Below are 13,002 nucleotides of genomic sequence, written 5' to 3'. Positions count from 1 at the left end.
AATTAAAACTGTTTTAAACAGCTGCTAGAACAGTGGTTCAATTCAAATCAGAGCAAGTCTAGAGGGAAGAAAGTAAATGTGAACCTGTCTCAAACAGGATTTAAGAATTGTTCATTGATAATAGAATAAAATAATCTGAATATATATGCTAACACTTAAATGACTCATTTTAATAAAGATACTACTAATTAAAGGAATAAGATAATTACCTAGTGCTTGTGGCTATAATGCATGCAAATCATTTATTCTTCATGACGATTCTTCAAAGACACTTAAAACTCCCATGTGCTTATTTAGTATTTATATTTTTTACATTGCCTTTTTGCATTGATTGATTGTTTTGTAGGAAATACTGGAAGTGGAGGAAAGGTGCTATGGGAAAGTGGATAAAGCATAAACTGGTGATTTGGAGGCTTGGAGTCTCATTCTGGTTCTGCAGCTACTCAGCATGGGCAGCTATTAGCTTCTTCAATGCATCCTCTTCCTCCTCAGAAAAGATCTTTGGAGAGTCCCATCCAGTTTTCACATCTTACACCTTCACAAATCAGGAGTAGTAGTTATGTTGCAGAGAGGCAAGTGAGCAAACTAAAACTCTCAAGTACCTCCCCACAATAAACCAAAACCCAGCAAGCACTGTTCACCATACCATATATTATTGATATATACAGATATATCATACATATGTCACATATATACACACATCACACATACATACATGATATACATCACACACATACATGATATACATCACACACGATACATCATCTATATTTATATGATATATACATTATCCATAGGTACATCTATCTATCTATATTTGTCTCTATAGCTCATGTGCAATATCCACTAAGTATCAGACTTTACATTGCAGGATACATAGTATCTACTAAGTGTCAGACTCTGCACTGTAGGAGATTCAGAGCAGAGATTCAAAGAAAGCATGGCTCATAAGCCAGACTCCTCCCTATGTTTGAGTCTTGGCCATGCCCCTTGCAAACTGAGTGACTTTAGTCATTTTACTTCAGCTCATTTCACCTCAATTTTGTCCTTTAATTGGGCACCAGTCATAGTTCCTACCTCATCATGCTGGCATTAGGATTAAATGAGATCATATGTAAAGAATACTCACATTAGTGTCTGGTACACTGTAAATACTCTACATCATCACTATCATCACCTAGAGCTCTATAAAATTGGGGTTTTGTCTCCTCTCCATTTTATATGACATCTGAAGGTCAAAGAGAATAACTTGCCCTGTGCTATCATGGGTCCTAATAGAACTGTTCTGGCCAAAGTAGGCTGGTGCTGTTCTTCATGGTAGAAAGCTGTCACCAGGCAATGTGTCCCTTCTCTCTATACATGGCCAACTTTTTCTTTCAAGCTGACTCCAGCTTCAATCCAGCATCCAGTCCCACCCTCTGCAGGGAGGAGGGGTGTTTTCTTGTGTCCTTAAAGGTTAACTGAATGTGGGAAGGGGTAGCAGGAATGACATCACTGTCATATGACGTCACTGGCAAATGAAGGTGCAGAGGGAAATATAGAGACCATCTGCTAATGACTGCAGGAAAAGCTTAAGATTCTTTTGGAAAGAAGGTGGGTACTAAATCTCAGGTAAGTTGGAGGTGATTTATCATCTTATGATAAATAATTTAGGTTGGGTCTTAGTTCAAATCCTGGGAGATCAAGCTTGGTAACCTTTGCAATTTCTTCTAAATGTAAGTTTCTAAGTCTGTGCATGATGACATGGTGCACCCAGACTGGCATTCTCACAGGATGCCGTGGTGGACACAGAGTTTGAAAACCTCATCAGGTGTGGTGTTCTCATTGAGGCCAGTGGTTCCCAATTGGCTACCTGTGAACCTGCTGGTCTGGGAAGTTGATTTTCTCCATTTGTGACAAAATGCAAAAAATAAAGACAATTATATTTGCATTAGTTTGTAACATTTTTATAAAACCCTATGGGTATAGTGCAATTGAGTTGTAACTCTAAACTAGATCTATGAAGAGAAATGAATCTTGTAAATTGTTTTGAAATGTTTCCATTCCACCAAATCCAGAAGCCTTAGAATTTCTAATGGGATCCAGCCTTCTACCTGGCAGAAATAGTACACCTGAGATCACTAGTCACGCTGCCTGGCTCACTGGGGAACAATCAATCCTACTCTGCCACTTATTAATGTGTGGCCTCAACTTATTTTACATCGTTGGGACTCAGTGGCTTAAAACCATAGTGGTTTATTTCTTAGGTCATATGCCCATTGCAGGTTCCCATTGCTTCACCACATCATCCTCTCTCAGGGCCACAAGCTGGAGGAGCCCCCATTCCACCTCTTGGAATCTTGCCAGTTGTCATGCTAAGGAGAGGAGAACACAGTGGGACATGTGCGGGATTTTAAGAGTTTCCATCTGAAAGTGGTGCATACTATTTCCTGCACATTTTATGACCATGGCAAATAATATGACCACATCTAACTTTAAGGAGAGCAGGAAGGTAAAGTCTTACAAAGAAGTAGCAGTAAGGTCAAATGTACTATCATTCACTTCATATTCCATTTCATTTATTTTAGCTCAGCATTTTTACTGATTAAGATAAATTTACATGTTGATTCTGGTATGAATTTTATCAGCTGCCAGAAATTTCAACTACATGGCATGTCCCTAAAAACTTCTGGTAGCTTGATAGTGACCCCCTGACTGGTGTGTTGTTAAACAGTTTTGAGTTCACTTAGCTGAATTTTCTCCATAAGGTGATCATAAGAAATTCTATCACTTTTTTTTTTTTCTAAAATCAAGATACATTATTGGTATATTTGGCCTTTGACTTGTCAATATAGGGCCTTTATCAAAAAAGGAAATGAGATGGGTCAGGATGAAGATTCGATATTCTGTAAGTTGGGAATAATAGAAAACAAAAGCCTGGATTACTAGCTTTCTTTTAAACATAGAGGCAATATTATTTTAATCACTTTTGCTAATGTGACAGGGTAATGTATTAGTTGGACTTTTTCATTGAGTATTTGGGGATCTTGCAGATGGTTGAAAAGCTGTCAGTGAAGTACCAGATCAGCTTTCAGAATCTACAGAAAAGACCCATTTCTCTGAGAGTGATAATAGTAATAATAGTTAACACTTGCATGGCGCTTAGTACATGGATGTTTTGGGACCAGGACATGCAAGTCAATATGCTTTTTTTCCAGCGTTAAGCATGTTGCTCCACCTATAAGCTAAGGTGCAGGAAGATTATAGTCTTCCTTTTTAGCCTGGAAAAAATGAAAGGATCTTGTATTGTCTCTGCCATAATATGCACTTTAAAGATTAAAGACTAAGAGAATACTTTAAGAAAGGAAAATTATCTGAAACATGCAGTAACCAGCATCCAGAAAATAAAACCACTTTTAATTATCCTATATTTCAAAGTAATATGAAATACACAAACAAAGGGGTTGCTTGGGCAAAAGGATAATAAACTGAAATGTGATTATAATTAACTCACAACCTTTTTACACTTCATCTTGCTTCATTTGTGTGTGTGTCTTGATGGAAGGGAATGAAGAGCACTATCCACTAGTCCAGGATTCAAGGTAAGAGAAGTTAGTTTCAGGAAAGAATGCAACTCCAGGGCCACAGAAACCACCTGAATGACGACACTAGTACCAGCAGAGGGTGCTGGCGTGGCACAAAATTAAGAATTTTCAAAAGGAAGAGGTCTTAGATTAAAAGACAGCAGGTGTGAGGAAAAATGTAGTAACTGTTTGTATCCACTTGGAGGTCTGAATTCTCTGCTTGCAGATCTGTCTGGTGTTCAGTGATTTCCTGCGATGGCCACATGAATTTTAGGTATCTCTTAAAGCAGAAAAGTGGGACATTTGCTTCTGTGTTTGAACAGGACAGGGAGAAGCCATGCAGTCTGCCTCCTGTTTCCACTGGAGGACTTTTAGCAGCCTCCGGCGTCTGTGACACCTACAGCATTAAGTTCACATGGAGTCCCTACTTTATTATTATTATTTTAAAAACAAAACAAGCTATTTTTGTGTTTACTAAAACAAAATTGGCCCAGATTGTCAATCCAGGGGAATCACAATTTCTTTTTTCATTTAGCCACCTTAAAGAGAAGGTAACAGGTACCTGGGAACCCACAGGTAGTAGAGATTGTGAAAGGTCAGGTGGAGGAGACAAGGCTGGCTGCGCTTTATTTAGCGGAGTGCAGCCTCCCTGGCGGTCGCAGCACCAGTCAGCCCAGCCAGGACGTGTAGAAGAGCCCCCTGAAGTAGGTCACAGCGAATGCTCCTTTTATACGGAGTCCCCTGTTGCGATTCCTTCCGCTAGCAGCGCCTCTGCCAACCTGGGCTTCTGAACTGTTCTTTCGGGCGTTCTGGACTGGGAGTCAATTGACCCACTGGATTCGAGTCCAGACTTTCTGGGCCTCAGTTTCCCCCTAGGTTCAACGACAGGGGTGGACAACCTAACACCGAGGCCTCTTCCCGCCCCGAGACGGCGAGGCCAGACATTCCTTAGTGGCGCGGCAGGCCCCGCGCTCTGGAAAGGGCCGACGAGAAGGAGACAGCTCGGTCAGCACCAAGGACAAGGGCCCGGGGTCCGCCTGGCTGACGCGAGGTCACTTCCAGGCGAGCCCGACTGCTGAGCAAGCGTCGGGCGCAGGGTTCCGTGGCCGGGCGGGAGGGCTGGGGTTGCCGGGAGAAGCGCTGGGGGAAGGGGAGCAGTCCCGGGGGATGAGGCAAGGCCGGGCCCCGCGGCGGTCTTGCAGATTCTGCGCCAAGAGGCCAAGGGTGGCTGCTGCGAGCGCGTCGCCCCTCCCTTGGGGTGCCCTGCCGCCTCCCGCGCCACGCCCAGCCCGGGCCTTGGGGCTCACCGGGTGCCTCTGGCTCTGGAGGCCCCTCAAAGCCCCCCCTCCCGCACGCGTGGACCTCTCCAGCCCCTTTCCTGCCCCCAGCATCGCCCGGCTCCCTGTACCAGGGCTTCTTCTGGACACACCCGTGACTTCGACTCACTCCTGGGGTACGGGGTCCCGCGTCGCCTTTCTACAACCCCCGCCCCAACTCCCTGCGGGGAAAGAGACCCCACTCCCCAGTGCTCCCGAGCCTGAGCTGCCGGGCGCCCCGCCCCCCGCTCGCCCCGCCCCACCCCGCCCCGCAGGCCCCGCCCGCCGTTGCCCGGGGAACCGCGGATCCCGCAGCTGCAGGAGGCGCCCGGCCCCGCGGAGCAGCTCTAGCCGCCGCCGCCGCTCTCGCAGCTCTCGCCGCCACTGCCACCGTCACCGCGTCCTGGCTCCGGCTCCCGCGCCCTCCCGGCCGGCCATGCAGCCCCGCCGCGCCCAGGCGCCCGGTGCGCAGCTGCTGCCCGCGCTGGCCCTGCTGCTGCTGCTACTCAGCGCGGGGCCCCGAGGCAGCTCCCTGGCCAGCCCGGTACCCGCCGCGCCCCTATCCGCGCCCGGGCCATGCGCCGCGCAGCCCTGCCGGAACGGGGGCGTGTGCACCCCGCGCCCTGAGCCAGACCCGCAGAACCCTGCCCCCGCCGGCGAGCCTGGCTACAGCTGCACCTGCCCCGCCGGGATCTCCGGCGCCAACTGCCAGGTGAGTGTAAGCGGCGGGCGCGGTGTGGGGCGCTGGTCCGGGACCAGCAGTCTCTTCCCGCCGGCCCTGCTGCTGCTGCCGGACAGTGGGCACGCCTGACCCAGGCTTTCCCACTTCGGGAAGGCAATGGATCCAGTCTCTTGGCCCGCGTGGACGCGGACACCGGGCCGACCCTGATTCCCTTACCCACCCTGGTTCCCGGGCGGGGCCAGCGGGGCTCTCGGGGTGTGCCGCTCCGGGGCTCGGCGCTCCTCGCGCGGGGCTCCAGACGCTCCGGTTGGCCACCGAGTGGCGCGCCCCTTCCGGCCGGGCCGAGCCGAGAACCACTCGAGCGGTGTCCGCCTTGGCAGCGCGGAGGAGCCGGCTCCGAGCGTCGCCGGCGAGGTGTTCAATGTCCAGGTGGTCCACGCTTCCCGTCCCGCTGGACCCTGTGTGTGTAAAGGGTGTGCAGTGTGCGAGTCAAGTGATGGTGGGCCCCGTGCCAGGTGGTGGGGCACTTTCTTCTCTTCCTCCGCCCTTGTGGACTGTGACAAGGCAGCCAGAGGACGAGGAGGGCAGCTGCCTCTCCTCGGCCTGCGACCAGCCCTCTCTAAGCTTAGGAGCAATGCTGGAACAGTCGGAAGCATTCGAGGGGCCATTGTACGTGGCGCTGGCAGGGCCGCCCTTCCTGCCGTACGCTCCACGGGGCGCACGCTTAGGGCTGGCAGCCGGGACGGGAGCAGGGCACCGGGAAGCCACCAGAAAGCGTGGGGCGGTGCGAGGGATGGGACGATGGGATGTAGCCAGCAGCCGCCCGTGAATTTGGGGTTTCCAAGAGAATTTGGCAGAAAATAATATCTGGGGCTTTTACAAGTACGTTAAAGCTCGGTGAAACCTATTAACATCAATATTTTCAGTAGGCAATTTGGTAGGACTGTGTGTACAGGTAGAAAATCCCCAAACCTCTATTGCAGGGTAGGGCAAATAATGAATTCATCTGAAATGATTACTTTAAACCACATGAATATGGACGACATTTGGGATCAGATACTATCTTTCTTACATTTAGGGTGGAGGAGTGTGTTTCATATAAATTTGATAACAATGATTGAAGAGTTACTTTGAGAATGCTCGAATAGGTTCTTTCAGTGGGGAAAAAGGTTGCCCTTTCAATATGACACGTTTTACATTTTTTAGAGGTAAATGGGATTGAGAAGCTTGACCTTGACGGTCAGATTTTTTCGCATTTATCTAGAATCTTTTTATTTCCTTTAATAGCAAATTAGCAATTTGAATCTATCTTTTCAACATTGTGCTGTTCCTCTTTGTTTACTGGTTTCAATAAGCTTAGTTCCTTGAAGGGAGGTGATGAGGAGGAGGAAGAATTTGTGTGATGTGAGCATCAGGAGTAGGTTTGGGACATGATAGCTTCTTGGAGGAAATGCCCGTTGGAGCCATTCTAACCGTTCGAACAAAATCTTGCTTTTGCAAAAGTGAAAATAACTGCAAATCAAAAACCAGGGAATGGACTCATGCTAATTTTCCCTGTGGATTGATGATTTATATGACTTTTCCTGAAGAAATGAATTGTCTGAGTGTGTCCATTAAACCGCTGTTGTATATACATGTCTGAATTTTATCCTTCAAAGAAATAATTGATTTGGACCTAGGGTTTAGTGGGAATGGATGGGAGAAGGTAGGTTAGAGTGCACATCGATTTTCATGAGAAGAAAGACTGGACACTGGGAATTTAACACAACTCTGAGATGGTTTTTGGTGACTCTAAAAATAGATATAAGATATCTTCAAGGAAAAGAGCTCTTTGGTGCTCCCTAAAGATGACTAACAGAGAAACATAAATATTTTGATTTGTCCTAAGCAGTGACTTGGTATATAATAGAATTCATTCAGAAGAGTCATGAACTAATACATAACATTGCAGAACCAACTGGTTAAAAACAGATTTGGGTTTCTTTTGTAGCTCCCATTTGACGTAGGCTTAGCTATGTGAACACCACCCATCTGAGCAGAAGCAATAGGGCATGCCCTGGCATGCGAGTTGAAAAGAGCGCTGAAGTTACTGTAATCCTCATAGGAAAGCTTAGTGAACTTGGAACTTGATTGGACTTGGTGACCCAGAAAAGCTTACTGAGATGATTCAGGGCCTTATAATCCATAAAAATGGATTCCTGATGATTTTAATTTAATCGTTCATGATCTCGGAGTAAGACTTGAGACTCATTTTTCATGGGAACGGCAAAGAACACAAAAGACAATTTCAAAAGAGAAGTTAAACCTGGGGTGGTGGGGCGGGGAGGGGAGAGAGTGAGAGAGAAACTACATATACTCAATTACAGATAAGGAAAATGGATCTTAGCCACTGCAGACGATGTGGTTGCTGAAATAGAACCTCGTGCTCACTGGATAAATTGGAAATGGAATTTTACCTGGGTGTGAAGAGGATCTTTTAAACAGAGCGTCACTCCTCCTCCTCCAAAGACAACAGTGTCAGCAATGGTAACATTAGAACCTAACCTTGAAGTTTCTTTTTGTGTGTGGAGAAATTTTAAGAAAATCATAAACTACAAATTGGGATTAAAATGGCTGTCTTTAGGCTTTTTTTTTAAAAAAAGGCTGTCTTTAGCTTTTCTGTGGTTGGCTGATTGAGTTTGCATAAGTCAGTGGGGTCCAGGACAAATCTTTTGTCACCTGAGTCACGGGGACTCATAGGATTTGGGAATTGTAGGACGTGTGGGTTTGAAGTCAAGCTGAAGTTAAAACTGCTGGGTCTTATTTCCTCATCTTTAACGATGGGATCTATGGGATCTACCTCATAGGATTCCTCGTGAAGACAGTGATTCTATTCCTTGATGTTTGTTTGCAGCTGACAGCTTTAAAGCCTCACTCTCCCTCTTCCTCTTTTATTCCACATCCAAACAAGCTGATAAGAAAGCCCAGGGTTCCCTCCTTTGGTGCTGGCGGGAGGCTGAAACCATGCAAACTCCTGCCCTGTGCCATCCCAGCCCCAACCCCAAAGTGCAGCAAAACCCACAAGCCAGTCTCCTTTCCCTGCACTCAGAAGCCATTTAAACCCATTTGGGAGCTGCCTGCTCTCCCCAGAGAGCCCCATTATGTCAGCAGTAAACCTTTTTATATTGTGTGTGTGCGCGCGCGCACGTGCGCGTGTGTGCGCCATTTTCAGTCTCAGGGTCCACACCAAATTTTGGGTGGGTGTCCATCCTGTCTCTGTGGGATGTTCAAACTAAGGTTCTGAGAAGGATTAAATTAATTAAGTGCTGTTAAATCACTGAGCACCTGTGACATTTCTATAAATGTCACCTCTTCCCTTTCTTTTTAAACTTTCTGCACATATTTCAAATGCTCATTACCTTAACTAGATAGAACAAGTATCATCATCTCTTTTAGTCAAATGTAGGAAATGAAGCTCATTTTGAATGAGTGACTAATCCAAAGTCACATTTTGATACTGCCCTGAAAGGCCTCTAACATATGCAGACATCTTAAATCATGAGAAATTCAGCTGATCTTAAAACTGTATATGAAAATCTAATTTGTAGATAGATAATGATGATGATGGTAGCTCACCCTCCTTTTAAGCACTTGCCACATGCCAGCACTGTTCCAGCGACTTTGCAGATATAACTTGCTGATCCTTGCAATGTCCTATGAGCTGGGTGCTATCCCCACCCCTATTTTATAGATGAAGTGCAGAAAAGTGAAGTGACTGTCCCAATGTTGCACTGCTAGTAAGTATGAGAACTGGAATTTGAGCCAGCCAGGCTGGCTTGATATGGGGCTATAGAATCTAAAGAGTGCCTAGATGAAAATCCAGCCCTGGACCTGTCATAGTTACAATAGGGAGCAAGAGCTGTAACCTCCTTGAGTTTTATCAGTAAAAAGGGGATGAAGTAATTTCCGAGTCCAGTCTTGCTCTAAGTGAGCTTGTACAAGTGTGCTCAGCTGGAATAAAAAGGCAGAGAGGTGATAAAGGCACAGATTCTCCTTATGCCACATGTTAACCAGGAACCTTCACCGTAGATTTGAATTCTGGGTCCTAGCTGAAGTTCTTTTTACCATGGTGCAAGCAAATGGACACTACATAAAAAAATGTTTCCGATAGGTTTGAAAAAACTTCAACTGATTAGAAATGGAGGCTGCTCTTGCTTGTTCTGATTCATTTGGGGAAGCAGGCAGGTATCAGAGATGGCAGTGGCTGGGCCAATTTTTCTTTTGTGGTGAGTGGTACAGAAACTCCTTCTATTGGGCTGTCCATCAAAGAAGGGGCTATTTAAATTTGTATTACTTTGTTTTGTAAAGCTTATTTTATTTTCATAAAATAATTCTTTGCCTAATATTCAAGCAGTCAGATACCTGTTTGTGTTTTCATTACATGTTCCCTAAGGATCTTATCCTTCAGGATTATAATAACAATATGTTAATTTCTGCACTTGGAGTAAAAAGGGGACAGGTATGGCTGCTTTTCATACAAGTTAATTTTACTTATTAAACTGATTTTATAATCCTTTCTTCTGATTAACCATGCTAACTTGAAGCAATGGTCTGCTTCAGAGGAACCTATTTTTGATTGAGGTTTGCTAACAAACAGAAACAAAAGAATTCTAGTTCTTTGCACTGCATCGGTCTTTGTTACTGGACTTTACACACACACAGATACACCCACACACAAACACACACAAACTCACATTGTAGTATGTACAAAATGTTGAATAGTAGCTGAGATGTAAAGAGACGTTGCTTCTTTCTCTGGCTTTTCTATGAACTTCTTGTGACCTTGGGATAATTATTGAACATCCTTGAACCTCAATGTTCATATCTCTAAAATGGACTAACAACGCTTATCTTATTTTCTTTATAGAAATGATGTAACTCACAAATAATGTAGTAAAGTTCTTTTTAAAAGTGTAAAGAAGTATGCAAGAATGAAGTTTAAAACATTTTGAGAAAAGGTAACATGTTGTGCAAATAAAAGATATGCTAAGCAAAGGATTGTATTTTTCCCCATATAAAATGATTATATTAGTTTATTCAGTGTGTTTGATTGTCCTTCTTCAATGAACAGACATAGCTTTTTCTCTCTACTAGGAAGAATTATGTTATGACATGTTTTGAAAATGAAAATTTAATTGTATTAAGCTTTTTATAAATGTGTACTTTTTATTCTGAAATAAATGATTTCTTAGAAAATTCTCAGTGACTTGAAGTTTTCTTTTGAAATGAAAGAACAAAAATTTGTCAAAATTTCTGTAAGAATTTTAAGAAAAGCAGGAAACTTGATGTTTTCTTGGTGTCATTAAAGCAGAATGATTTGCCTATTTTGTGCATTGCATTCTTGCTGCATTCTTAGGAGGCATCACTCGTCTCGGCTTGGCCACCTCACAAAAACGTATTCCTGTCTTTAGCTTCTTTGCTTAAGCTTCTCATGTGATATGGTACCATCAAAAATGGTTTTGTTTATGTCCTCATTTGATAAGCATCAAACAAGAAAGAAAATCTAGTCTGAAGTTGAAGGGTGTTTGAGTCAGAAAGCTGAATGCCGGGGTTGTATTTTTAGCTATCCTTATCAATTCAGTAGGCAGCTGTGGTCAGAGCTGCTTAACCCAGAGGCGGTGACTGCAGAATCCTGCCACCACCAAACAGAAAACTCGACAATGTGGCAAAGCTTTGCAGACAGAATTTCTTTATATTTACCCCTTCCTCTGATTCCCCCACATTAGTGCTCAACCCTGGCAGTGTATTAAACTGATCTGGCAGCTTGAACAAAAATGAGTGGGTCCTATGGTTCCCCTGTCCCCCAGATTCTGATTTAATTGGCCTAGGGTGGGGCCTGGCACTGGTAATTTTTAAATGCTCCCCAGGTGATGTGTGAATAGGGTTGAGAAGCTCCTGCTGGACTCATCATCTTCCTTCATAGCCTGCTCAGCATATAGCATGTGGCAGAGAAAAATGACAGTTGCACCTGCTCTTGGTCACTCCTGCTTGAAGGACAACCAGGTTCACAGCCTGGAAACTCCTGGTCCACACCCTCCTCAAATGGTATAGATTTTGTATCTCAAAGTGAACTTAGAATGGAAGGGGTCCAAGCGTGGGAGTCAGGCCTGGGTTAGAATCTGGCTCTCGGTGTCCTTGGGTAAGTGACTCCTTTCTCTGAGGCTTGGTTTTATCATCTGTGAAAATGGGATCCTGGTGCCAACCTTGAAAGTTGCTGTGGCTTTGAAGTGTCTAGCCCAGTGCCTGGCCCATCAGAGAGACACAGGATAAAAGGTGCTCACTTTTGTTAATTCCTCCTCTGTTCTTCTCACCCAGTAAGTGCAAAGAACAATAAGAAAACAGTGAGGAGAGCATGAGCTGACAGTCTACACTGCTAGGGAATCACTACTCGTTTCTTATTTGAACACAGGAACCTACCTTCAGTCAAGAATCATCATGTGCATCTTAGAGCAGTTGTCTTTAAGAGGAAGGGCTCTCAGGATCTCCGCTCCCTCCTCCCCCAGTTGCATGGGAACCCAGCACTGGGACTACATGCAGTAGGCTCTACATAATACTGTTGAATAAATGACAGGTGTAGTGGGGTGCAGCTGTGGGCACCAGAAGGGCCCTGGGCCTTGTGGGGTAGATCCAGGGCATGTGAGGAGGGACTGTGTTCAGGAGGAAAGCACGTGAAGACATTTAATCTGTTTAATCATTTCCCCTTGTGCCAGGTCTGTCCTGGGAAGTGCAGAATATTTTTCAATAAATCCTTTGCAGTAGCCCTAGCTTTTGATATTTCTAATAAAGCTTTCTTTTAACAATACTTTTCTGTGGCCAAGTGCTGTGGTTCATGCCTATAATCCCAGCACTTTAGGAGACTGAGGCAGGTGGATCACCTGAGGTCAGGAGTTCGAGACCAGCCTGGCCAACATGGTGAAACCACATTTCTACTAAAAATACAAAAATAAAATAAAATAAAATGAAAATTAGCCAACTGTGGTGGCGCATGCTTGTAGTCTCAACTCCTTGAGAGGCTGAGGCAGGAGAATCACTTGAACTCTGAAGGCAGAGGTTGCAGTGAGCCAAGATCGCATCACTGCACTCCAGCCTGGGCTGAAGCGAGGCTCTGTCTCGGGGGGAAGAAAAAAACAAAACAAAACAAACACCTTTTCTGATGAACTAAATCAAGGGTGGCCAAAGCACAGTCCTCATCCCCATTCTTTCTACCAACTAAGAATGGTTTTAACATTTTTAAGTGGTTGAATAAAAATCAAAACTAAACTAATATCTGGGCCGGGTATGGCGGCTTACACCTGTAATCCCAGCGCTTTGGGAGGCCAAGGTGGGAGGATCGCTGGAGTCCAGGAGTTCAAGAGTAGCCTGGGCAACATAGTGAAACCTTGCCTCTATATAAAAAAAGTCT

At 45.0% G+C, this 13,002-nt stretch overlaps 1 protein-coding gene across 1 annotated transcript in view; it reads left to right on the top strand.

The window, feature by feature from the left end:
• Nucleotides 1-5,174: 5,174 nt before the first annotated feature.
• The window catches only part of DNER (delta/notch like EGF repeat containing), a 381,990-nt gene continuing 374,162 nt past the window's right edge, over nt 5,175-13,002 (top strand). The window contains exon 1 of the mRNA XM_021924059.2: nt 5,175-5,591. Coding sequence (XP_021779751.2) covers nt 5,316-5,591 — 276 coding nt within the window. The 5' untranslated portion in view covers nt 5,175-5,315. The remainder of the gene's footprint in view (nt 5,592-13,002) is intronic.

This window comes from Papio anubis, chromosome 10 (assembly GCF_008728515.1).
Source record: "Papio anubis isolate 15944 chromosome 10, Panubis1.0, whole genome shotgun sequence".
Taxonomy (NCBI): Eukaryota; Metazoa; Chordata; class Mammalia; order Primates; family Cercopithecidae; genus Papio; species Papio anubis.
Note: the sequence above shows the minus strand (reverse complement) of the source record. Positions and strands in the feature narration are given on the sequence as shown.